Source organism: Pelmatolapia mariae, linkage group LG7, assembly GCF_036321145.2.
Source record: "Pelmatolapia mariae isolate MD_Pm_ZW linkage group LG7, Pm_UMD_F_2, whole genome shotgun sequence".
Lineage (NCBI taxonomy): Eukaryota > Metazoa > Chordata > Actinopteri > Cichliformes > Cichlidae > Pelmatolapia > Pelmatolapia mariae.
This window is the reverse complement of record NC_086233.1, coordinates 60,029,173-60,051,154: the sequence shown is the minus strand read 5'-3', so window position 1 is coordinate 60,051,154 and position 21,982 is coordinate 60,029,173. Positions and strand designations below refer to the sequence as shown.

Below are 21,982 nucleotides of genomic sequence, written 5' to 3'. Positions count from 1 at the left end.
CCACCTAGGGACCGTAGAGACAACAAAATAAAAAATATAATATAATATTTTATTATCATGAATATATTTATAAAAAACATATGATGACGTGTGTTTTATTTAATTCATTTATTTATTCAATCATTTATTTATTTGTTTACTTATCAACAAATTAATCAGACTTAGCAAGAAGTCCAAGCAACACAGTCAACCCTTCAAAATAAAGGTCTTAATTATAAATTTGAGCTTGAAATAAAGCGTGCAGCAATTATATTTTGTGGATACGATGTTTTTAAATATTAAAAGTGACTATATTTACAACAAAGACCCCTTTAATTTTGACGAATAGGCATATTACTATAACATTTTTAACCGGAAGCTCTGATTGCAGTCCTACTACCTTGACGTATTGACCTCCGGCCGCGTCCCGTCAAACTTGACCAACGCTGAGCTCTCACGTCGGACAGCTTTGTGGTGTTTCTCAACAATGGAGCGGAAAGTTGCTCGAGAATTTAGGCACAAGGTATGATAAAAATAACATTTTTTTTTACTATTCTTATATGAATTAAATGGATGTTAAATGAAGCTGTTTTTTTCTACTTGGTTGTCTCTTCGCTGGCTGGCTCAGGTGTCTGCCGGTGAGATGTTGCGTAGACAGGCCTGCCCGACTAAGCGACGAATAAAAACAAAAACAAAAACAAAAAAAACCTCAACTTTTAGTTTAACAGTAATTCAAACATATCATTAAGAAATAAAGTTGCTGTTTGTTTTTAATGTTGTTGTAGTAGATTTACGGGTTTTTATTTAGCTGAAACATCTGCTTCTAATCTCATCTGTTGCCCAAGTGAAACGAGTGTCGGAGGATTTTGTCTTTTTGATGACACTTAAATCTTTTTGCACAATTTTCCATACTTTAAAGCCTTAAGAGGTTGCTGTAAGACAGCTTTGCCCCCTGATTGGTACCTTATTCTTATTCAGGTAAAAGTTACACAGCAGAGGTCACTATAGTCAACAACAAGCCGTATAAAATGTTATTAGTCAGGTTCATTCATGCAGCGAATCAACTTGAAATTATACTTTGATGTTTGGGTGGTGTTGACTACTTCCCCCCCAAAAAGTCATCAGCAGCAAAGATAACAGAGGAAGAGAACACGATATGTTCAAGGCTTTTTCATCCCCAGAGCATGTAGGGATCACCTCACAGCCATCTGTGCTGCACGCGGCAAGCAGAGTCCCATATTGTAGGCTCTCCACAAAGGGCGCTTTAGCATTAGATAATGTGTCAGATACGAGCAGCTAAGCGGAAGAGATGCGACAATTTACGGGTTTAATTAGAGGCTGAGGGGTGAATGAGGCACAAATGGGCTTTGTTTCTGTTTGCGACACTGTCTTAATTGTTTGGTTGAGGATGTTTGTCAGTTTTATGGTCTGATTCGCCTGAAAATTGGATTATTGTGCAATTTTATTGTGTTTTTATTTGCATAAAAGTCACACATTTTTATTCTGTAGGTACTACACTGTGACAGAGAAGCTCACTGTATGAAAACAGTTCTGATCTTTAAACCAGAAATGCTTGTCTGCCTAACAAGTTATCTATACTTTACTGGTTTATGGTGCCAAGGTCCATGTGGCTCAGTCTGCAGGAAAAAGAGAAGTTTATGACCGTTCACACACCCTGTGTGGCTCAGTGGCGCTGCCTTAACTTTAACCCCTGCAGAAATGGTCCTCGGAGGGTGTGTGCTCTATGATGCCTGTTCTTTAATTTGAGGTCTGATTATTCAACATGAGGCGTGCGTGTGTGAATGTTTACCTCTTTTTGAGATGTAAGGTGACACTCCAGACCTTCCTACTGCAGCCTCTCCTCATCCCTGTGGCCATTATTTCCTCCCAGGGGTTTGGTGGTTAGACATGGGCAGCACATTACACGTTTAGCACATGGACCCTCATCATCCAGGGAGTTATCTGAGCTTTAATGTCTTAGAAAGTGAGGCTTTCAACTTATTATAGGAGAGATTTTGCTGGAGACAGATAGTGAAATGTGTTATATCAGCGATTGGCCCAAACGGTTCCTTAAAACTATCCTGCTGCAACTGAACCGTCATCAGGTTTGTATGACTCGGACACACACACACACACACACACACACACACACACACACACACACACACACACACACACACACACAGGTGGCTCACCCCCTGTAGCTGACAGGAAAACAGGGGAGAGATACGTAGTGTTTCAGGGGGCTTAATGAAGAAGGATGGTACCAGATGCTTGTGTTTTCTTGCAGGTGGAGTTGCTGATTGAAAATGAAGCAGAAAAGGATTACCTGTATGACGTCCTCCGCATGTATCACCAGTGAGTACCATCTGTCACTGCTCAGCATGTCTACAGAGTGCGTGTTGTATTTCCTCACTGATTTTTCACACTTTATGACTCAAACATTGATGATTATGGAATAGATTATGTCCTTAAATAACTTTGCACAACTATAGCCAAAAAGAGTTACAACGAAGAAACTGTAGGCATGTATGGGTCATGGTAGTATTTGTATAGATTTAAATACAAAAAACATCGTCTTGTGCTTCTGTATGTTTTCTCTAGCTTTTAACATTTTCATGAATAATATTTAGGAGCCATTAATCTTGTCCCTGACAGTTTTAATGCACGCAGACCTCTGGTTCAAATCCTCCTCTGGGTCGTGTTTTTTGATGAAAATGTGGTCCTGGAGGGCATGAGAGGGGGGAGGGATAGGTCTAGGTTTCAATTAATCTTTGTACAGAGGCACAGTCCTGTGACCCTATTGGTTAAGCCTCTGATCAGTTTCCACTGAGCTCCGACAAGCCTGGCCAGTTATCAACAAAAGCTCTTTTTATGTTCAACCTCCAAATGGAGCTAAAATGGCACATATTAATTATTCAAAAGGAAGGTGACCTGGAAGAATTTCATACCATAGCATTTACTTTGCTGCGTTAATTGCTGTTCCAGTTGCCCTTTATCCTAAAATTAAAAAAATACTCAAAGGGACATTTGGATGTTTTCTTTTTTTATTGTGAGGAGAAAATGCCTGTGACTCTAGAGAGATTGCTGTGCAAATCCTGATCAATTGCATCAGTTGTTGCAGAAGGTAAAGTACAAACATTTTAAAAATCAGGTGTTTAGACTCTGATAGAAGTGAGATTTTCATCTCCTTGTCAGTGTCAAGGGAAAAATCCCACACGGATCAGGAAAAAGAGTCTGGTTCCTAAACTGACCCACCTGCACTCAAGACACATCATGCTTTGAAAACCATGTGGCATATTATGAAACAAAAATGACTAAGCACTAGTTATTTGAAACAATTAAATATGAGTTTAAATAATTATCTACATTTTGCACAGCATCCCAGCCTGTTTGGAAATCACTTTTTTGCAGACTTTCTCATATTGTTTGATTTTCAAGTGGAGCTTTCACCGTTTTGTAATTGCCTAAATTAGCAGATGTGGTAAATTGTTGTGAAACCGCTAATTATCCTCCTCTCACTTTCCAGGTCGATGGATTTGCGAGTGCTGGTGGGAGACCTAAAGCTGGTAATTAACGAACCAAAGCGTCTCCCCTTGTTTGACGCCATCCGACCTCTCATCCCTCTCAAACACCAGGTGGAGTATGACTTGCTCACCCCCAAGAGGTCAAGGTGAGTACAACATGGTTATTTATTGCCTTTTTAGCATGCAGTTATTGACCCTGCCATGCATTCACCTTATATTAGCTTTCATTGGCTTGTACATCTTGCTTAATATTTTCCTCTCTCACCTGATGTGTGCAGGAAGCTAAAAGAGGTGCGTTTGGATCGGACTAATCGTGATGGTCTAGGTCTGAGCGTCCGAGGAGGGCTTGAGTTTGGCTGTGGTCTTTATATATCCCAGATTATAAAAGATGGACAAGCTGATAATGTGGGCCTACAGGTACTATAATTATGATTTATGTTTGTTTCTACAGATTTTTTTATTCTTTAAAAAAAATATGAATATACAGACCAGGGTTACAGCACTATTTATGAATCTATCCACATGTGGAATAATTATATCTCTTTATAATGGGGGTGGATTTAATATTCCTAGTTCTAGTTGAATACAAACAGAAAATGTCAGTAAAAGAGTAAACTGAAATTCAATTAGTGCTTATTTTTTCCATTTAATCTTATCTTATATTTATTTAAAATTCTGATTAGTTTTTACCCCTCGGCTGTCAAAAGCTAATTGGGTATTGTCATCACCCCACCGGGCGGGCAGATGGGTGGCGTGGACACCCAAGTTCATGAATGCAATAACTGGAGAACGAGGCAACGTAGGAGATTAAAAGTGATACCATAGGTGTGTCCACTTAGGAGGCTGAGGTGTTTTCCAGTATTTTTTTGTTTTGTCATGGTGCTTTTTATTTAATTCATGTTTTATATATATGTACCATTGTACTTAATCTTTTTTTTAACATGTTTTTGTGCTTTAGCTTTTTTATAACTGTTATAACAAAGTAACTACTTACTACTACTGAGACCTTTGGTAATGGTGATCATTTCTGGCCTAATCAAATACAAGAATCTGTAATCTGAGATTTAAAATTTTAACTGAATACATTTTTTTTTTTTATTGCAAGTGTGTAGTGTTTTAAACCGGCCTAGTGTAAAATAGACTTATTAGGAAGCATTTGACTGTAAACTACTTAAATTTACATAATGACATTTAATATCTCATCTATGATATATTCTCCTGTCTTCATATATAGGTTGGTGATGAGATTGTGCGTATCAATGGATACTCAATTTCCTCCTGTATCCACGAGGAGGTCATCAGTCTCATCAAGACAAAGAATGTCGTGTCACTCAAAGTTCGACGTAGGTTAACCACAGACTTTGTGTCCATTAGTAGTGCCATTACCTGCTAACATGAAAGTGATCTAACTTGTGTTATCTTATTTATTTTTCTGTGCAGACGTGGGGATGATCCCAGTGAAAACGTGAGATATGAATCCACTTGTGTATTACTGTTGTAACAAACTGTGCCGTGCTCTAGAATACTGCTGCTGTGCAGGGCTGAATTCTCATAGTTTTTTCTCATTTCTCCAGCTCATCAGATGAACCCCTGAAGTGGCAGTTTGTCGACCAGTTTGTTTCTGAATCGGGGGTGAGAGATGAAATACTACTTTCTTCTTAATGGTGTTTGTTTAGCAGCCAGCTAAAAGACTTTTCCTGTACTCTTCAAGGAGAAAAAAAGCAGTGTGGCCGGTTTGGCATCCATTGGAGGAAAGGAGATCAAGGAGAAGAAAGTTTTCCTCAGTCTTGTGGGTACCAAGGGCATGGGCATCAGCATATCCAGTGGTCCAACCCAAAAACCTGGCATATACATCAGTAACGTCAAGCCAGGCTCCCTCTCTGCAGAAGTTGGGCTTGAGGTGATTTTTTTCTAAAAGACTGCAGAGATCGTATTAAATTATGACACTCATAAATCTATTGACAGTGAATATGTGCCTCATATCAAAATGTAGGCTGGAGACCAGATTGTGGAGGTGAACGGAGTGGATTTCACTAACATGGACCACAGAGAGGTGTGTTTTGCTTAATTTAATTATTTTTATATGTTTTTATTTCCTTTTTTAAAATTTCTCTTTGTTTTAAAATACTATGCCTCTCATGGTAGTAAAAGTTAAACCCTCTCTCACTGCTTGTGTTTGTTCTCAGCTTAAATCACTGAGGTGCATTACCAAAGCTAAATTAGTGTTTAACCAGCAGGCTGATGGCCAAAACCAAGCTTGCAGCATGTTCCTATATTTAACTGGATAATTCACACCCTGATGAATGCAAATAGGACACACAACGCAGGCTCCAGAGATTGTCTGTTTTTATTTTCTCTTTAACTTCATAAAACTGAACTTTACAAGTGTTATTTAAAGTCCTCTGTTTCAACATTTCCAGGCCGTGAAAGTCCTGAAGAGCAGCAGAAGTTTGACTATTACAGTTCTGGCAGGAGCTGTAAGTACACTCTTGTTTTGAATACAAATGTACGTCAGTGTACACTCACCAGCCACTTTTTTAGGTACATCTGCCCATGTATCTATTGAGCCAGTCACATTGCAGCAACTCAATGCATTTACACTTGTAGACATGGTTGTGCGACCTGCTGAAGTTCAAACCGGGCATCAGAACGGGAACAAAAGGTGATTTAAGCAACTCTGAATGTGGTATGGTTAGTGCCCAACAGGATGTTCTATTTCAGAAACTGCTAATACTGGGATTTTCCTACAAAACCGTCTGTAAGGTTTACGGAGAAAACCGTCTGTGAGGTTTACGGAGAAAACCGTCTGTAAGGTTTTCTCCGTAAAAACCATGAGAAGTACTCAGTGAGTGGCAGTTCTTGTCGATGCCAGATGTTAGATGTCAGCTAATAGGAAGGCAACAGTAACTTAAGTAACCAATCATTAAAACCAAAGTATTCAGGAAATCATTTCTGAACACACATCACATTTTGAGGGAGATGATTTATAGCAGGGGAAGAATCAAAATGAGGGCCACTCCTATCAGCTAAAAACAGGAAATTGAAATTAAACAGGGTCACCAAAATTAAACATCGAAAGATTTGAAAAATATTGCTCAGTCTGATGAAAGCAGGGTCAGAATTTGATGTAAACAACATGAAAGCATAGATTCGTCCTGCCTTGTATGAACGGTACAGGCTGCTGCTGGTGATGGTGTAATGATGTGGGGGATATTTTCATGGCACAATTTGGGCCCATTATTAACAACTGAGCATCGTTTAACTGCCACAGCCTACCTGAATGTTGCTGTTGACCACATCTACCTGACAAATCTGGAACAACTGTGTGATGCCATCATATCGATATGGACCAAAATCTCTAAGGAATGTTTCTGGCACCTTAAAAAATAATTGCAGTGAAAGATGAAGGCAATTCATCTTTCACTGCATATAGGGGTCCAATCTGGTACTAGTTAGGTGTATGTAATAAAGTGTCCAGTGAGTGCATATAATTAATAAGTGCATAAAATTTTGGATTATGCTTTTACTGCAGCTTGTTTAATCAAACCCATATGCAATGAAATAGCCTTTGAAAAAGAGTCTAATGCTGGCAATCCCCGATCGAGTCACATATGAATCGTCGTGTTTTCTTGTATGGCTTATGATGTTGCTTGAATTTAAAGATATTTTCAAATTTCCTTGATATTTAATAAGGGCAAAATCTTTTACTATTTTGCATAACTTTACAGAATAATATGCAGATGAGGAGTAACCTTTCAGATAAAATCACTTTACTAAGTTTTGAAGCAACTTCTGAGAAAGCAGGTTCCTCTGAGAAAGTAAAACACTTAAGGGATCATCCGTCATGGACGAAGAGACAGAGACTTCTGCCTCCTGCTTAGTTTCTCCTTTACATTCCTGCATTGCTCAGATTAATCTGTCTGTTTGTTTTGGAGACATAACAGCACCAGCCTGTGCTTTAGCCCCGCTGTCTGCAGGAGCGACATTTATCATCAGTCAAGTTACTCATCATGTTGTTTGCTCTGGGACTCAGTTATGAGGCCTGTGTAACAGAGACAGGCATTCACATCTTATTTATTTATTTCCTTGGTGCCCGTCTAATGTTGTTATCTGTGAGTATGTCTTTGTTTGGACGTGTGCAGTAAGTCACCTTCAGGTCATTGAAACCAAGGACTCCGTGGATACCAAAGACACTTTAATTTTAAAACAGCTTTTCATATAGGTATGATGTTATTTTTCTGCATATTTGGGGAACCATGCAGCAATAAATCATCCAGAATATTTGCAATATGTAGTGTAACACCGTGATTTAAAGTATACCTCTAGAATGCATTTTATAGGGTTTTGTTCCAGCAGTTGGATACAAAAATTGCAGCATACAATGAATTTAAAATTTAGTTAGAGCTATTCTGCTGAAACGGTGTGTATAATTAATGCTGATGTAAATCAGGAGCCATTTTCACCTGCTTTTATGTGGCTATACCTCACGCTACCTGCAGAAAATTGTTTATTAATCTGTACTGTGACCAGTGTTGGTCAAGTTACTTGAAAAAAGTAATCAGTAACTAATTATTGAGTACTTCCCCCAAAAAGTAATCCTGTTACTTTACTGATTACTTATTTTCAAAAGTAATTAGTTACTTAGTTACTTTTTAAAAAAATTATTTACAACCTGAATAGGTGATAAAGCGATAGATCTTTCAGCCCAATTCTATTTTTTCTGCATAATCCATCATATAAAATGTAATCAAATGAAAAAGTCTCTTTTTAAAACTTGTTTTATTAGTTTTAATCTTTTAACTTTACGCATGAAGCAAACATTAAATTATATGCAACATTCTCTGACTGGAAGAAATTTGTTTAACATTTAAACCTATTTTCTCCATATTCCAGCATATAAAATAAAATAGTTTTTTGTGTTTACACTCACTCTTTCAAATAAATGCAAGTAAAACACAGCAGAAAATAAATAAGATCGAAGAATCAGCGGTCCTGTTGCTCTATTTTCACCTGTATAGCAGGAGTGGGGCAGGCGGATGTTTGGCCTGGTGCAGGTGTGTCGTAACGGTCAGTGGAAGGATCTGGGAGTTTCACATTCCCGTGGCAGCGTACTGTCGGTGCTTGCTCGGAAGTTTAGGGGGGTTTTTTTCACTGTAAAATGAATGGTAAATGGTAAATGGCCTGTATTTGTATAGCGCTTTACTAGTCCCTAAGGACCCAAAGCGCTTTACAGAACCAGTCATCCACCCATTCACACACACATTCACACACTGGTGATGGCAAGCTACATTGTAGCCACAGCCGCCCTGGGGCACACTGACAGAGGCGAGGCTGCCGGACACTGGCGCCACCGGGCCCTCTGACCACCACCAGTAGGCAACGGATGAAGTGTCTTGCCCAAGGACACAACGACCGAAAATAAAGTTTTCTTCCCACACAGTGAGCAGCGGACGCTAATGTTTTTGTCACGTTTTACAGAATCAAACTCAAAGTAAGGTCAGTACTTCCACACTTTAAAAGCTGCACGCTCATACTCTCTCCCGCACTCGATATATTATCCATTGTTGATCTGCACACAGCTGTTGCCACGAACGTCGCACTCGCTTACATCATTGTCATGAGACACTCTCGCAAAAAAATCACAGTTTTAGTAACGCAGTAATGCAGCGTGCTTACGGGAAAGTAACCGTAATCTAATTACCTTTTTTCCAATAGTAATCCCTTTACTCGTTTCTCGAAAAAAGTAATCGGATTACAGTAACGCATTACTGCCCATCTCTGGCTGTGACATTTGAAAACATGCCATCAGGTCATAGGATAGGTTATAAGGATAAAGAGGCTTTGTCAGCAGACTGAAGGTTTCTAAGTAGGCTGTGCATTGTACTCTGAAACACTTTCCAGGAACCGTATCAGTTGCATCTAAAGCACGAACAAGAACACCAAAAGTGAGCACACCATCAGAAAATCAATACGCCAAGGTCACAAAAAGATGCGTGTGGTCTTGAGGGATGTTTAGTGGTCTCTGTACCACTTCTCAGCAGAGGAAACAAGGACAAACGCTTCAAGACTGACATATACAGGACACGACAGGAAAAGGGTCCCATTTACTGATGAATCCAGGGTCGAGACTCGTTGCAATAACAGAGGAATGTATGAACAATGCCATAAACCCACACTCAGACATTATGGTGCGACTGCTTTCAAGTTCAGCACCTGCTTCAGTTAATTACACTTGGGCCAAAAAGAAGAAGAGAAGCAGCTATAAGAACGACACAGGATATTGTAATTATATACCAGTAATAGAAATTGCTGACCTACTCAATGATTCTGAGAGGCTTCAAGGATGTCAGGTGTCAAAAACTGACATCCCTCTGTTCTCGGTCAGAGAGACTGGTTTAGACTTGCCTGTCAGTCTCCAGAGCTAAAGTTTGAGGACCCCTGCTGTATGTCTTTCCGTCATTACTGTCTGTGGCTCTCACTCTCTCAGGGCAGCGAGCTGTTTATGACAGATGAGGAGCGTCTGGCACTGGAGGCCCGCAGGGACTTGGAGAGGAAGGAGCTGATGCACCAGAAGAAGGTGGCACTGGAGACCAACAAAATCATTAAAGAGCAGCAGGAGAAGGAGAGACAGTGAGTGAACAGCACAAAACTTCTAATTAACCTTGTCCTGACACGAGATGGAGCTTCTGCAGTGTATGGTGGGAGTTGTATGTTTGCGTTGTAATGCAAGATGCTGACTTCATGCTAGTTAGCAAGCTTGCTGTCGCTTTAGCATCAAAGGTGCGACGTTGATCTGACTCAGTTCAAACAGATGGTACTTAGGCTTTGGATCACACTTTGTTTTCAGGTAATCCTAACAGGAGAAAACCTTACTAATGTAAATGCCACTAAGATATTTTTTTTATGCTATAGATAGGTCATCAGTAATATGACATGTAAATGTTTGTTGTAGTAACTTTATCAGTGCTCTCACTGTGTCTTTCTAGGCAACAAGAAGCCAAAAAACTCTTAAAAAAATTGGATTCATATTCTTTAGAAGCATCTGAACAATATGTCCAAATCAATATGGATGTTAGTCTGTGTCTGCTGGACTTTTTAGTAGAGTTAAACAACAGCTGATGCCCCACTAATGGTCTTTCTGAGTGGAAAATAGGAAATGTTCACCAAAATCTTACAGTTTGGCTGTGTGCAATACCACCATGGATTTCAAATCAAAAGATGTCACTAACCTGGTTATAAAACCCCTCGAGAGTTAGTTTTGAGCCTCTGAAAGTGGGTGAATATGTGTAAAAATCCATTTGATTCCAAAACAGTTATTGCAATAATTTTAATAACCCCTCTGAAGTAAAGTTGTGTCTTCATTGTTTGCTTTAATGTCCACTGTGGTGGCTTACAGAGGCAAAACTACAAAAACTGTGTCATTGTCCAAATACTCATGGGGCTAACCATAGATAATAAGCATATACGTACCCCTCAGTCTATTATTTTATTTTATTTTATTTTTCCTTTGTTGATAAAGATCCTGAGATCATTTGATCCTGAGATCATTTGATCCTGAGATCATCTTAAGACTCACTTATTTAGCCTGGCTTTTAATTAGATTTGTGCTGTATGTTTGATTGTACTGTTTTATGTTTATCTGTTTTATATTATTGTGAAGCACTTTGTGGTTTTTATCCTGTGAAGAGTGCTATATAAATCAATAAAGTAAAGTAAATTACAATTTAAATGAGTTTTTCCACCATTAAAATGTGCAAACAACAAATTTTACAGAACACTGACAGAACAATTGTGACAAAATGTCACACAATTACTAGATGCAATTTAGCCCTCTAAAAGGCTTCACGTGGAGTGGTCCCCTGGCTTTGCTCCTGCAGCTGGATGTGAAAATCATGGGCTGTTTAATAAAACATTGCCAATGAATTTTTATCAAATTACCCTTCATTAAATTTCATAATGTTAAGGCATGGTCACACTGAAATCAAAAGCATTAGCTCTAAACCACAGACAATGCCAGGCAATGAGAGTGTACTACCGTTGTAAGCAGCTGAAACAATTTATGCAAAAATATGGGAACCCCGGGCAAATGTTATGCAAATAACGGACATCAATAGGAGGCTTTTTCAATTATTAAAATGCTGCTACTTGTTATTGTAACAAACAGGGGAACAAAGTCACTCAGTTCATCAGCTGCAAGGTTATTTTTTGTGATCATTCACAGAGCACTGCTGTCAGCCTAATATGCCCTCAAGTGTACAAAGTAAACTAACAACTGGGTCAATAATCAGTTTGGGGATATCAATATGTTGACAACAATAGATGAAATGTCATCATCTAATGGCAAAGGCGTTGACTGATGTTCCCTTGATATTTTCCAGAAAGCAGTCTTCTCTGGATCCAGTCAGCTTGTAAATTCAGAGGATACACTTGATAACCTCAGTGCTTTCAGTTGTAATATTCATCTCCAGCAATACCTGGGAATGAATAATATGTCTGTATATTATAACTTGACACTCAAAAGGAGACAAGTTGTAATTACAGACACCAAACAGCCAAAGCAGTAAAACCACCTGCACCACGATGGTCATCTAAATGTCAAAGCATGGACACGAGACGCTGGCAGAGGATCCTTTGGATCGATCCTGGGGGGTGGGAATCCTAATTAACTGCTCTCGGGGGATTTTGCAGGCCGATGGGTTGCCTGTAGATTATTTAGCTGGCTCATGCGTGTCAAAGTAACATCTATATGCCATTCACCCACTGGTTGCTGATTAGTGTATTTTGTGTCTTTGGAGCCCAGTACACTAATATATTGTGTAAACAGACTTTATTTGTGTGCTTTATAGACGAAAGATGGAGCTCTCTCAGAAAGCTGCAGAAGAGGAGGAGCGTTATCAGAAGGAAATGGAAAGGTGCACAACTCATTATTACTTTTAATGTGATGACCTTCCAAGCAAATATTGTTTGAATGTGTATATAATTTCGTACATCTCTGTAGGATTGAAGCTATGGAGAAAAAACACAACAGAGAGTGGGAGGAGGACTATGGTACAGACAGACCCAAGAGCCCTAAATCCAGTCCAAAGGTCCCATCACCAAGAACCACCCCAACTCCAAAGGCCAAAAGTTCTCGTAAGGACAGACAGCAGTGTCTTCTTTTTAAAATGCATGAATCCTGTGTTTCGTTCTGAACTTAACTTCTCTGCTGAAACCAGCGAGGCGCTCGTGTTTTACTTCATTCACCCAGTTTCTCTGCGCTCTCTCTCTCTGCCTCTGCTGTGTGCTGTGCTGCTTTTTATGACCTCTTCTTTATGCTGATGAAGTCAACTCTTTCGCTGAGGAAAATGAGGAGGATGAGGAGGACGAGGAGGACAGAGAAGTGAGTGTGGGGCCTCAGCTGACATTGTGACAGCTGTTGTAGGTGGATGTCTGCGCAAAGCAGCAAACGCAAAGACAAGTGCAGGATTTCCTTTGCCAATCACAGTTTCACAGTAGGAGTCTTATGTTCGTATTATTACTCCAGCTGTTTATTTTGTTGGTAGAAGCTGCTGAAAGTTAATTCCAGCACATTTTTTGCATCACTTAAAATGCGGTTACAACTTCATTTTTTTATTCGGACAGCATGAATGGATTCATTTCTCTCTTTGACTGCTTTGTTTGGTTGGGCTGCATGGAGTTTGATGCCACTGTTTAATCTGAAATCATCCTTTTAAGCCTGACCTCTGTTCATTTCTGTCTTTAGCATTTGGCTGGTTTTATCGATATGAGGGGAAACTGCCATCATTACGCAAGGTACTGTCAGCTGTGTGGGTTCAGTTTGCTGTGATGTCTTCTTATAGGGTTGGTTAGACGTTTAAAATCAGGGCTTTTGCTTTTATTTTTATTCACTAAGTGAAAGTGGTTTGCTAGGGTTTTTTCTTCATACACTGTGTGGCATCATTAGGCTTTATTTGCCTGCAGTGCTTTTGAGTTTGGATTGGCAGATTTGCCTGTCCCCGTTCCTTCCTTGTATTCTGACTAACTGGTGACATGTCAGAAAGGAGACAAAAAGAAGAAAAAGAAGAAAGTGTCCAACACGGACACACTGCAGGAGCAGAGAAAAAACAAGAAGGAGATGGAGTTTGAGCTGAAACTCGCCAAAGAGAAGGAAGAGATGCACGAGCGAGAGAAGCAACTCAAGATCAGTCGGCTGGTTCAGGAGGTATGTGGAGGGGGTGCAAAGGAGCAAGCGCTGAGTTCAGCTGCATACATCGGTTATTTTATAGATCAGCATGCAAGCATGCGTGAAGGACTGACTCCTGTTGTGTGATGCTGCCTGGCTCTGACTCTGTACCAGGTTTCAGAGACGGAGAGGGAAGACTTAGAGGAGTCAGAAAAGGTGCAGCACTGGGTGGAGCGACTATGTCAGACACGACTGGAGCAGATCTCGTGTGTGGAGAATGAATCCCCCGAGGTACAGAGTGAGACCTCCTCTGTCTGAATGTAATTTTATATGCAATTTTTAAAATACTGGTTAAAGAACATATATACTGCTTTGAAGGCACAGCAAGGTGGCATCGGTTCACTCATTTGCAAAAACAGGGAGACTGCACCATGAGCTGAATATAAAATGCAGTCATTTGTTTGTTGAACAGAATATTCAGCCAGTCATGTTTTTGTGTAATTTGGTAGAAAAGTTCAGGCGGTATTTTTTTTTTTAAGTGCATTCATTGTGAAATGGTTTAAAAGGTGAATTAACGTGAGGTGAAATTTTTTCCATTTCATTCTGACTTCTAAGCTCTCCCCGCCACGCTCCCCTGCTTCTGAGCCAAAAGTGAAGCGTTTTCCTGGTGGTCTTCACCTGGCCACCACTGATCTGGACGACATTAACCTGGACGAAGTGGATCAGAGCTTGAGGGGCCCATTAAAAAGACTAGCCCCCACCCAGCCCAGCACCAGCCAGCCACCCCCTCCCTTGCCTCTCCCTCCACGCTCGCCCAACCTGAATCCAACCATCCCTAACTATCCCCCCTCTCCCTCTCAGGCGTCTCCACAGCGCCGCCCCCCTTCCCCACCTAATCCTAGGAGACCTCCCTCTGCCCCATCCACTTTGACGAATAAGAGGCTGAGGCCTCAGCCGCACCCCCAACCTTCCTCTCATTACCCGTCTCGCGTGTCGCGACCTCCATCGTCCCCTCAACCTGCTCCCCGGCCCCCTCCGCCCCCACCTCCTCCTCCTCCTCCTCCTCCGCCGCCCCCACCTCCTCCACCACCGCCACCTCCACAGCACTCTGAAGAACGACTTGGCACCATCAGAGTGTATCATCACCAGCATCCCCCCAGTCCACCAGAACCCAGGAGCGAGTGGGAGGCAGGCAGATATCTCCCCAGAGGAGGGATTTACTCGTCTAACACTAGTGAAATGTCCTACCCCTCCAGTCCAAAGGTCAGAGATCCTCATGTGTGAAACATGTGAGTTGCTATTGAAGATGTAGATTGCTACATCTTCAATAGCAACATTAGTTTTTCTTTAATGCATAGGTTTAGGTGCATGTCGTCTCTTATGTGTTGGGATGTTTTAATGCATGAAGAGAGAGCAGCACGTTCTATCTACAGTGAGCTGCTTGTGTTTCTTTGTAGTGTGTGGTTTCTTAGCCTACAGGAGTTTCTGAAAGTTGGCTGTTTTCTTATGTTTGTGCGTGTGCAGTTGGGCCTGTGGGCTTGGCAGTAGATGCTTTTGAACTCTCAGGCATGGTGTGATATCTGAGAGAACGGGAGTGGGTCTTTGAGTGTGTTGCACTGATATTTTCCTTAGTGGTCTGTTTGTGCCAGAGGGCTGAAAGTTTCATTATATTCCACTGTGGTTCAGGTAATGAGAAATACATCCCATGCCAGTCGTGTTTCAACTTCAAGCAGCCCCCTGGTGAGTCTTTTGCTGCAAAAGGTCATGCTGACGTTTGTAATCGCACCTTCTTCTTTTCTTTTTTTTGTTTATTTAAAATAATGCGCTTTTGAATTTTCTGCAGCTTTTCCAAATAAGCAAAAATATATATATTTCAATATTACCCTTTGCTCGGTTGTTGCTTGGAAACCTGGTCTTTCCCCATTAGCAACTAGCTCCCAGTCCCCCCAACCAGAGGCGTCAAATGGCCCCGGTCATGTCTAAGCCTGTCATGCTGCCTCAGTCACAGACCCACCGCCCAGATCCACACAGACCTGCTCTACGTTCTGATGGCCTGGTAATAAACACATTACACTGCAGTGAAATTCTGAATTTTCTCAAGATAAAAACCATTGGTAGCTTAAAGGGGTCATCAAACATTCAGACTTTTGACACAGCATGCCATCAGCCGGCTGAAGAATTACTCTTTGCCTCATCTCAGACTCCTGATGAGTTTCCCTGATTCTCCAGCTGTTTCCCAGTCTGTGGTTTTCATATTATAAAGGTGACCAGTTAATCTTCTTGTAATAAACTTGGATCAAACTGGGCAGGTTATGAATTTTAAAATCTGCATTTTAAAATTCAACAGAACAGCTTTGTTTTCCAGTAACTGTCACAGAGTCACATCAACACACTTCAGCACTGATATGCTGAAATGAGCCATTAAGGGATTATTATTCATAATAAACAGGCATTTTTGGGCACAACAAAACATTTGACGGCATTAATAGAATTAATATTTTTTCTGTTTTATTATAATTAATAAAATCATCAGTTTCTTAGTAGCAATTGTTAGTTGCTGGCATAGTGTAATGTCAATGTAAACAGCCAGCGATAGTAAGCTGAAACTGTGTTAAAGGTAAATGTAGCTAAATGTGGTCAGAAGTCACCCGGACTTTGAACCAGAGGGGGCAGTAACACACTGCTGCTCAACCTGGTCTAAAGTTTCATCTTTAAAGTGTTCAGACTGGACTAAAAGTCTTTACCTCCTTTTGTGTTTCAGCCTCCTGAAATGTTGAAACGGATGGTGCCTTTCAACTCGTCTTTTAAAACAAACAACAAGCGACAAGTAATCCATATGTCACCTTCTTCATTAATACTCTGGAGTGCTTTTCTCTTGTTCTTTTTTTAATCTCCATGCTTACGCCTCAGGTTTGGCTATTGAGTGAAACCTCAGTGATGGCCCTTCTTCATTTTTCCCCATGTGCATCACTGTCTTTTGATGTAGCTGAGCTTCTATTGATTTATTATTTCCATAAAGGAATGCATGTCACAAAGGTTTGGTTTTACAGCAGTGATGGCAAGTGATGCTTTGAACTCTCTCACAGAGGCTCACTGAACACTCCAAGTGGTTGAAATATCTGTCTACATGTCTTTTGTACAGTCTACATCTACCAGAAGAAAGGAACACGGTTGCTTTACGTTTTCATGTGGCTTTAGTTTAATATCTAAACACTACACCTGTTTGCATTGCTTGATGGCTCCTCTCTCCAGCCACAACAAATAAAAATGTACATTACCAATGAGTTCATCTTCTATGTCCAACTTTGAGCCACTGTGTAGCAACAGGAAATGAGCTTATATTAATGTGTGTTTATTCTGCCGGGAGAAACCGCCTCTCTGACTCTTCATAACTGCGTAAATGTGATGTCCGTTTGCTCTTATTTCCTTCCTATGAAATTAAACAGCTGTTTAGAATGATTTGTGAGTTTTTTCTGCCTGTGTGTGTTAGTGTGAATTATTGTCTTGATAACGGAATTAAGGGGTGAGGCTTTCAAAGCAACTGTGTAACGCCTTAAAAGCCAAAGTGCTTTTTTTAAATAAATGACTCTGTGTTTCCCCTTTATCAGATCAACATAGGAGTGATTGTCAAAGGAAATCTGGCCAGCACACCATGCAGTGACTTGTTAAACAGCTCATGTCTGCAGTGATGTGCTCTTTATTAACTTCCTGTTGACATATTGATCATTTTTAATAAACTGCCTTTTGATTCTCTTTCAGGGATTTCAGAAATATGTGGATGACTTTGACCCCTACTCCATGGTATCGTATGGCCAAGCCTAACACTACAGCTATGCAGAATCTGCTGCAGATATTTAGTCTAAAATCACAAATAAAGACTGTTTAGATAAATTCAGTCCAAAATTCAGTTTCTGCTTTTTCACGAGCCACAAAGTTTCTTACAAAAGCAGATGATTCTTTGACAAAGCCCCCCAAAAGCGATTATAGCATATGACCCTATATAATCATATGTCTTTTTTTAAGCTTTCTGCTATTGCAGTCTATTAAAATATGCAGTGAGGCTCCAAAAAAGATGTAAAGTCATATCTCAGCAACAGTTTTATCAATCAAAATCAAACTTTCAAAATTCAACCTTTTAAGCAACAAAAATGGTCTTACTGCATTTGACCGCTAGAGATCCTGTCCATCATTTTTATATTTGTGAAAATATAAAGTTAATGGTTTTGTTTACAAGCATGTAGATGAGTAGATAATCAAGACAGCTGATAGGCCTAATTACTTACCTAATGATGTCATATACAAGGATTAAAAATTGGTATTGCTGACACAATTTATAAAGTGGAAGAAAATGATAGGTTAAAAAACCAATTTAATAATAATATCAATAAGTGACAGGTGTCAGCCGGTAAATAAACTAGACTAAGTACTGCTGCATAACTAATTTCTGGTAGCTAGCCAATAGATCAAACATATTATAATTATCATTAACAGTTTGATATGAAACAGGCATCCTTTTTGTTAACTTAAAAAGCTGCAGTGATCTCTTAAATGGCCTTTATTCCTACAGTCCTGCATTTTAAATATTGTTTGTTTGTGGCTAAACACGTTCAAAGAGTAGCGAGCTATTCATTATGCTGCCACCTCATTTATATTATTAATCAGTTAGTTTGTGCCTCTCCATCTGCGATCCTTTCTCTGTCATAGTTCTCTGCGGACCAGATAGACGGCCGAGACGTGAGGCAGCTGCGAATCAAAAAGGTAGGCAGAGCCTTTGTTCCTGTGAGGAGAGGAAAAGGAAGATATTCAAGAAAACGACTCATGGTGTGTTTGCTTATCATTCTTAAGGATGGAAACCTTGACCTGGCGCTGGAGGGGGGAGCAGACTCTCCTTTGGGGAAGTTGGTGGTATCTGCAGTGTATGAGGGTGGTGCTGCTGATAAGCACGGTTAGTTCATTTTTAATCTCCATACTTGCATGTCATGATTTCTAAAAATCTGTATTTCAGTTTTTTAAAGCTTTGCTTTAAAAGCTACTGATGTAGTGGCTTCATTCACAGGCATGTTGACCTCAGCAAAGGTGGATGTTAGTGAAGGTTAACTCGCTAAATACAAGTGTCAATGTCTTTGAGTCTGTTTACTTAAACTGCTTGTTTTTAAAAAGCCACATGACTTTGTCCTGCTAATGTCAACAGCTGGAAAACCTAGACATCCACATTAGTTCTTGAAGCATCTTGTTTTCTTTGCCACGGTTTGCTAATCAAATCTGGTGCTTGACTGTGACAGACGGGCTCATCAACAGTGCGTAGTCTCAACAAATGCTGGACACCATGGAGATGCACAATACAAACTGGTGTAAACAGCAGTTTGTCTTTGGTTTTCCCTACTGAGCTGATCAGCCAAGATGCATTTTTTTCATGCACATAAAACAGGGTCCTATTCCTACCTAACAGAACAGCAGTTCAGTTCCGCTTTATTTTGTTGTACCAATTCATGTCAGGGTGCTTTAAATTATAAGGTATAGACCCTAAAATAATAGAATGAGCCGACCATCGTCAAAATGACTTACAACCTGATGTTCCAGCAACATACACACCAAGTCTGAGGTTTTTTTCCCTTTGAAATCCTACTTGGGGTAACCCTTGAAGCTCTTTTCTGAACTGAGTGGTTTCTGTAATCCGCATCAGAAGTTAGTGTGGGCGGTCTCTCCCTATGCAACTACCCTACCCACATCTTATTGATATGAATTGAGGTGTCATCAAGGGTTCAGTGGCAGAGATTCATTTATTTATTTGTAAAATTTATATGAGGTGAATATTTGTGTGTGTGCCTCTTCTTGAATGAGTGGCAGTCCTGTTCTTTTTGTAGTAAAATTATATCATCAGGGGTGTTGTGATACCGTCTCTGACCTCAAAGGGGATCAATAAACCTCCTTATTGTGACATGCACCTTTGCTGTGACAACAGGCACTGTGTTAGTTATCAGTGTTATCCAGGCATACTTAAACCTGTGAACCTGAAAAGCCAGAAAATGTTTAATTTTTTTGAAACTGGAGTATTTATTTAACCTTCTGACAAATTAAAAAACAAGCAAGAAGGAAAAAAAATATCAATTTGCATCATTTTTGCAATATATGAAATATGATACACAGGGTGTTACAGGGTTACGAACTGCTAAAGCAATCTAAATATTAGAAAAAGAGAGTAAAAAAAAAAAGCTGTGAAGACAAACTGTAGAAAATGCCTGTGTATATATATATTTATTTATTTATTTATTTTTTTACAATTACAGTGTTGTTATTGTCTCCTATTGATGCTGCTGCCCAGTTAAATATCTGTGACATTTGTCTTTGTAGGTGGGATTGTACCCGGGGATGAACTCATGGCTGTGAATGGGAAGATCCTGATTGATGCCACACTGACTGAGGGGCAAAACTCTCTGACTCGAGCCTGGAGCAGTGGAGGGGTATGACTCCAGAGATTCAGATTAAATGAAATGCCATGCTCCCTTCCCCCCCTTTTTTTTTGTTAAGTAGAAATTTCACCCCCTTAGTGCAGCATGGTGTTTTATTGATTTTCATTAAAAACCTTATCAACCCTGATTGATTGTGTGTGTTGTAGATTCAGTCGGGCTGCTTGAGTTCATAATTCCTATTGATTCAGTCACATGCAAATTTAAAGTGTTTTCACCCCCAGGATTGGATTGATGTGGTGATCGCTGTGGCCCCCCCAAAAGACTATGAGGATGAAGTGTAAGCATTCACGTTCTTCTTATTAGTTATGCAGCATTTTGTTAGCAGTTTAATGAAATAAAATTGGATTTTGTTCAGGTGTTTATAGGTGTGTGTGCGTGTGTGTGCATGTGTATGCAGCCTTAAGTCAACATCAGTCAGTCACACCGTGAACAGAAAGGTGTTTGAAGGCAGTGCAACACTTTACAGACATGGCTACCTACTTCAGCACTAGCCCTCCCTCTCCTGTACCTCACCCTCATCCTGGTAATCGACGTAGTCTTCAAACCTCCTCTTCTTCACTGCACGTCCCAGGGGATGTTTGGTGTGGCGCTTGTTTTTGTTTGGCCTCATTTTTTTGTTGTTGTTCTTAAGGACATGTGACAGTCTCCCTGTCATTTAGAGGAAAGCAAAGAATCTCTCTTCCTGTTTTAGCTCGGCTAGTGCCACATAAAGAAAGCGTGACAATAACTCTATGCGGACACAATATGCAGTTTATTTAGAAAATGTCACCTCAAGACAACTTCTCCAGTGATAAAAGCATGCTGTTTGAGTGAAGACATTTACAACTAATGCGGTTAGTGACCTGTGCCTCCATATATCTGTCAGATCACAACCTAGGGAGTCATAAATAAACGCATCCATACACGCAAGGCCTCTGTGGTATCATGAGGTCATGGACACTTGTAAAAGCAGCCTAGGACTCCTGCCAGCCTTCAGCAGTTATTCTGATTCATGTTGTTCAATGGGACTGTTACATGTTCTGAAACCTAGCCCATTCCCAGGGTTGGATCTGGAGTGTTTTTGATATAAAGATAAATAAAATGATTTCATGTTTTTGGTGCTCAGCTGCATGTGTTGGCCTGTAGTGCTCAGTGTGATGTGACTGAAGTTTTTCCAGCGCATACATTTGTTAACAGTTAATAAAGCACAGCGGATTTAATCGTTTGTGTTTGGTGCAGTTGAATAAAGTAGATCTGACAGATCTTTTCTCTTGCAGGACGTTCTTTTGATCTCATCTACAACCTGCCAAGAAAACCAGACTAATTGAGAAGCTTATAATTTTTGATTCTTCCACGATTCACCAATCACAACACGACACATCAACTTGCTTAACATGGTCTTTTTGTCTTTACTTGGTTTTTCTTTCTAAAATTGAGCCATGCTGTCTATATGAGCTGTCACTGTCTTGGCTTGGTAATGGATGGTCCAGTCAATATGCAGTTGTCACCACCAATCTTCATCGCCTCTTCTACTTTAGACACACCTGAGCTTTCCTTTCATCTGTCAGTATAAGAAAGGGAAAAAAAGACAAATTGTAATCAATAGCTCCTCTAAAGGACATGAAATGAGGTTGTGTTGTGCATGCTGATTTTTCTGCTTCATGTTTTCCTTTTTAAACACCGTTTCTAAGTTAGTGATGCAAAAAAATATGTATGTAAAAATAAAAAATAATTATGCAAGTGTGTGTCTATGCCTTTTCATTATACACCGTATATTTTTATGATTTATTTTAAGCTTAATTGGTCCATATTCCTCCTTGCTTATCCAGGGTAGGGTGAGTGTTCCAGCTGTTATTGGGGGGGGG

The 21,982-nt window shown here is 40.1% G+C and overlaps 2 protein-coding genes across 4 annotated transcripts; both read left to right on the top strand.

Annotated features, from left to right (window-relative positions):
- The first annotated feature begins 402 nt into the window (after nucleotides 1–402).
- Nucleotides 403–21,857, top strand: ush1c (Usher syndrome 1C). Of its 2 annotated transcripts, XM_063480034.1 has the most exons (20): nucleotides 403–502; nucleotides 2,270–2,337; nucleotides 3,509–3,652; nucleotides 3,785–3,923; nucleotides 4,741–4,849; nucleotides 4,947–4,971; nucleotides 5,081–5,138; nucleotides 5,218–5,406; nucleotides 5,500–5,559; nucleotides 5,927–5,983; nucleotides 9,994–10,136; nucleotides 12,353–12,418; nucleotides 12,505–12,638; nucleotides 12,830–12,885; nucleotides 17,428–17,469; nucleotides 18,373–18,426; nucleotides 18,514–18,613; nucleotides 20,020–20,129; nucleotides 20,360–20,415; nucleotides 21,395–21,857. In XM_063480034.1, exons 1-20 carry the CDS (start codon nucleotides 467–469, stop codon nucleotides 21,405–21,407), a joined length of 1,659 nt encoding a protein of 552 aa, XP_063336104.1. In that variant the 5' UTR covers nucleotides 403–466; the 3' UTR covers nucleotides 21,408–21,857. The 2 variants fall into 2 exon arrangements, with proteins under 2 accessions (XP_063336104.1, XP_063336105.1); XM_063480035.1 differs by lacking the exon at nucleotides 21,395–21,857 and having other exon boundaries at nucleotides 20,360–20,419.
- On the top strand, nucleotides 12,893–17,421 carry LOC134631567 (harmonin-like). Of its 2 annotated transcripts, none has more exons than XM_063480037.1 (6): nucleotides 12,893–13,707; nucleotides 13,843–13,959; nucleotides 14,284–14,931; nucleotides 15,355–15,408; nucleotides 15,596–15,724; nucleotides 16,430–17,421. In XM_063480037.1, the coding sequence occupies exons 1-6, from the start codon at nucleotides 13,621–13,623 to the stop codon at nucleotides 16,556–16,558; spliced, it is 1,164 nt and encodes a 387-aa protein (XP_063336107.1). In that variant the 5' UTR covers nucleotides 12,893–13,620; the 3' UTR covers nucleotides 16,559–17,421. The 2 variants fall into 2 exon arrangements, with proteins under 2 accessions (XP_063336107.1, XP_063336106.1); XM_063480036.1 differs by having other exon boundaries at nucleotides 12,893–13,298; nucleotides 13,543–13,707; nucleotides 15,596–16,539.
- Nucleotides 21,858–21,982: the final 125 nt, after the last annotated feature.

Coding starts and splice junctions, on each gene's coding strand:
- ush1c (XM_063480034.1), top strand. CDS start 467: ATGGAGCGGAAAGTTGCTCGAGAATTTAGGCACAAG. Junction 5,407..5,499: donor CTGCAGAAGTTGGGCTTGAG/GTGATTTTTTTC, acceptor ATCAAAATGTAG/GCTGGAGACCAGATTGTGGA. Junction 12,419..12,504: donor TATCAGAAGGAAATGGAAAG/GTGCACAACTCA, acceptor ACATCTCTGTAG/GATTGAAGCTATGGAGAAAA.
- LOC134631567 (XM_063480036.1), top strand. CDS start 13,621: ATGGAGTTTGAGCTGAAACTCGCCAAAGAGAAGGAAGAGATGCACGAG. Junction 14,932..15,354: donor CCTACCCCTCCAGTCCAAAG/GTCAGAGATCCT, acceptor ACTGTGGTTCAG/GTAATGAGAAATACATCCCA. Junction 15,409..15,595: donor CAACTTCAAGCAGCCCCCTG/GTGAGTCTTTTG, acceptor TTTCCCCATTAG/CAACTAGCTCCCAGTCCCCC.